Raw genomic sequence first — 4,070 nt, forward strand, 5'->3', positions numbered from 1 at the left:
TTAAAAAAAAAAAAAATTCATCTTGTGCCCAGGCCTAGGGGCTCATAAAAGATACAGGAAAAAAGGATGAATTCAAAAAAAAGGAAGTTACCTGACCAGAGTTCCCGCCAGGTGTAATGCAGGCGTATTCTACACTTCTTTTGGTAGCAAAGTAGTTTATGTACTACCTGAATGCAGCGTCTGTAACAGAGAAAGAGAAAAACTGGGGTAAGCCTAGCTCAGATACCCTTCCTTTTCAATTAAATTTATTGGGGTGACATTTGTTTATAATATTATATAAGCTTCAAGTATACAATTCTATGTAATACATCATCAGTATATTGCATTGTGTGCTCAACCAAAATCTAGTGTCCTTCTATTTGACCTCCTTTACCCTCTTTATTAGTCCCCCACCCTCTCCCCGTCTAGTAACCACCATACTGTTGTCTGTGTCTATGAGTTTGTTTGTTCTTGCTTTTTGTTTTATATTCTTCCATGGATGATTGGATACAGACACCCTTTCTTTAGTGAGGCAGCTTTGCTAAGGCCACTAAAGACACTGGATATGATTGTACACATGCAAAAGAAAGGAACTTCTAGTTGCAGCTTTCTGGTAGATAAATCCCCCTCCCCATGCACACACACTGCCTGTGCTAATTCCCCTTATTAATAGGAAAATGGGGCTATAGTCAATTAGGAACTACTAATACCATTCCCTTGAGTATCTTTCCTTGGAGGAAGGATGCACCAGTGGACCAGAATTAGTCTACTCCATTCAAAGCCTAGTGGCTACCACACTAGTCAGCATAGATATATAGAACTTTTCTACCAGCACAAAAAATTCTGTTGGACAGTGCTGTTCTAGATCATTGGAATATTCAACAGTATTCACATCCCAACAACATACTTGTTTCTGAGAGTATTTCCAAATAAGCAGTTAGTAGGTTAAGATGAAAAACATTTTTAAACATGATAAACCTAACAAAAAATGTTTTTTCATCTCTGACTGAGGGAGGGCTTTGAAAGCTTAAAAAGCCATATATGATAGTAAAAACAAAAACACTAAGGAAATTTACCTCCTAAAAATGAAAATCTCATTTGATTAAAAAAAAAGTTTAATAATTAAAATTAAAAGCCAAACACTATGGGAAATTACATTTGCAGCAAATGACATGAAAGGTTACTATGCTTAATATACAGAGGGTGCCCAAAAAATGTATACACATTTTAAGAAAGGAAAAAACTGTATTAAAATTGTAGTACTCAGTATATACTGATAACAAAATATGAATACAAGTCATGTGTATACGTTTTTTTGGCACCCCTGGTATATAAGTTTAAACAAATTGATAAAGAAAAAATAATAACGCCCCTAATAATAAAAGATGGGCAAAGGAAATGGTCAACAAATTCCCCCACCTCCCTAAAACAGGTGAAATATCAAATGTTAACATTTTTCTACAATGTTCAACTTCACTTTAAAACAAAAAGGCATACTGAAACAAGATTCTGTTTTTGCGTATCAAACTAATATAGATTTTAATGTTGACAAAGGTGTAGCAAAACAGCCACTCATACATTATTAGAGAAAGTATAATTGATACAGAGCTCTTTAGGAGGCAATTTGACAATCTCTATCAATAGTCTTAATAATGCTTATATCCTTTGACCCACTAACACCACCTCCAGAGGATTTAGCTTTAAGCCACAACACACACACACACACACACACACACACAAAAGCTTTCTAAAAATATATGTTCATCATAATCTTATTTATAATACAAGAACATTGGAAACAACAGTGAAAAGAATGTCCAATGCTGAGAATAGCAAGTAAATCATTACATGTATGTTATGTACCAAATTATGTCCCTCCAAAATTCATGTTGAAGCTCTAACCCCCAATGTAACTCTTTGGAAATAAGGCCTTTAAGAAGGTAATCAGAATTAAATGAGGTCAAATAGGTGGGACCCTCATCCACTAGGACTGGTTTCCTTAAAAGAAGAGAAAAGAGCAGCAGGAACACTTCCACAAACAAGAAAGGCCATACTGAGGACACAGTGAGAAGACAGCCATGTATAAGCTAAGGAGAGAGACCTCTGGAGAAACCAAAGGTGTTGGCACCTTGATCTTGGACTTCCAGCCTCCAGAACTGTGAGAAAATAAATTTCTGTTGTTCACACCACCCAATCTGTGGTTTTTTATTATGGCAGCCCAAGCGGACTAATACACATACATATAATGGAACCCCATGAAACTCTTAAAAAGTACATTCATGAAGAACTTTTTACAACACAAAAAGATATTTATGTTAAAGTAATAAAACAACATGCAAAAGTATATACAAGTAAATATATGATAATGGTCACAACTACATTCAAATCCATAGAAAAAAGTTAATTTTGGTGTTTACAGTGGTTGCCTTTTTGGGTGGTAGGATAGGTGAATTCTTTTCATTCTCTTTTTGTTTTCTCCAAATGTTTTACAAGTACATTTTACTTTTACAGCTAAGAAATCCACCAATTAAAACAAATTCATTGTTTTAAAAACATTAACATCCTCTAGAAAAGGGCACAAAGGAACTTCTTAGAGAATAGAAATGTTTTCTATCTTGACTGGAATAGTTGTTACAAGGATGTATGTATGCATTTGTCAAAACTCCTCAAAATGCTCATCCCACTGCAATTCTGTTTATAAGTCCTTGACAATGGGGGTCTAAAACACAACAGACAGATCATGAGAGAATAACATGGAGAGAACTAGTAAATTAATCTGTGAACCAAGAATCTAAATTCTCAAGGTTTTACACTGTAATTTCCTAAAACAAGTTAATGTCCCTTCTTCTTTTGTCAAAAGGGGGGGGCGGATAATCCAAGGAAAAACAAAAACCCTGGCTGTGGTGAGGATGTACAGAAATTGATGCCCTGGTGGAAATGTAAAATTGTACAACCACTTTGGGAAACATTTAGAAGTTCCTCAAAATGTTAAACATAGAGTTACTACATGACCCACCAATTCCACTACTAGGTATAAATACAAGAAAAAAGAAACATACATCCACACAAAAACTTGTACATGAATGTTCATAGCAGCATTATTCATAATCGCCAAAGACGTAAAAAATGTGTATCAACTGATGAATGGATAAATAAAATGATGTCCTACATTCATACAATGGAATATTAATTAGCTATAAAAGGCAATGAAGTGCTAATACAAACTACAACATGGATGAAACCTGAAAACGTTATGCTATGTAAGTCAGTCACAAGTCACATATTATATAATCTCATTTATTCAGAATAGGCAAAAATATACAGAAAGTAGATTGAAAGAGGGTGGGGGATGGAAACGGAGCCCCGGAGCTTGGACTGTACCCCTCTGAAGTTCCAAGCTCATCACACAAACCAAAAATTCAGAAGAAAATCTCAGACCTATCTTTTCATTCATTTATTCAACAAATACTGACTGCACACCAACTAAATATCTAGCATTTGAGTCTTCCTAGAACTAAGTTGTCACGTTCCTGGAAACTGGATCCAGATAACCTGCTTTAGTTTAGTTTCAGGCAAATGAAAGAGGCTCTTCCTCTTGAATCCGTTCTGACATAAAAGAATGAGGCAGCGAAAACAGAAATAGAAGAAACAAAATAAAGAAGGCAAATGGGCATAGCAAAAAGTGGCTCCTCTCTACCTAATAGGCCCAGTTGCAATTCAGTTAAACGACAGCTTCAAGTAAAGAACACTTCTAGAGGTGGGGCTGAGGCTTTCTCAGGTTCTACAGCTTGAATCTGAGACACAGAGTATCCTGAGATCCTACTAACTTCAGCAGACACCATTATCAATTTGACAGTTCATGGAATCAAGCATAAATAGGAGTAGTTAATTTCTTGGGCCTCTTATAGCAGAGGTGAAAAGAAGAAAGGGGAGGGTGGGGGGGAGGGACACGCTACAAACCTCCCTCTGTGGAGTGAGAGCCAAAGACACTAGCTAGAGAAATTAAAGTGCTTGACAACATATCAAAGACACAAATGAAGTGAACTACACTGGTTAAGTTAAAATCCTGAAGTTTTTGGGCCGGCCGAGTG

General features: G+C 36.0%; 1 protein-coding gene across 1 annotated transcript in view; it reads right to left on the minus strand.

Annotated features, from left to right (window-relative positions):
• Positions 1–4,070, minus strand: part of ARMH3 (armadillo like helical domain containing 3) — a 192,084-nt gene that overhangs the window by 116,492 nt on the left and 71,522 nt on the right. The window contains exon 21 of the mRNA XM_019636282.1: positions 92–180. Within this exon, the coding sequence (XP_019491827.1) occupies positions 92–180 (89 nt within the window). The remainder of the gene's footprint in view (positions 1–91; positions 181–4,070) is intronic.

Source organism: Hipposideros armiger, unplaced genomic scaffold (genome assembly GCF_001890085.2).
Source record: "Hipposideros armiger isolate ML-2016 unplaced genomic scaffold, ASM189008v1 scaffold_28, whole genome shotgun sequence".
Lineage (NCBI taxonomy): Eukaryota > Metazoa > Chordata > Mammalia > Chiroptera > Hipposideridae > Hipposideros > Hipposideros armiger.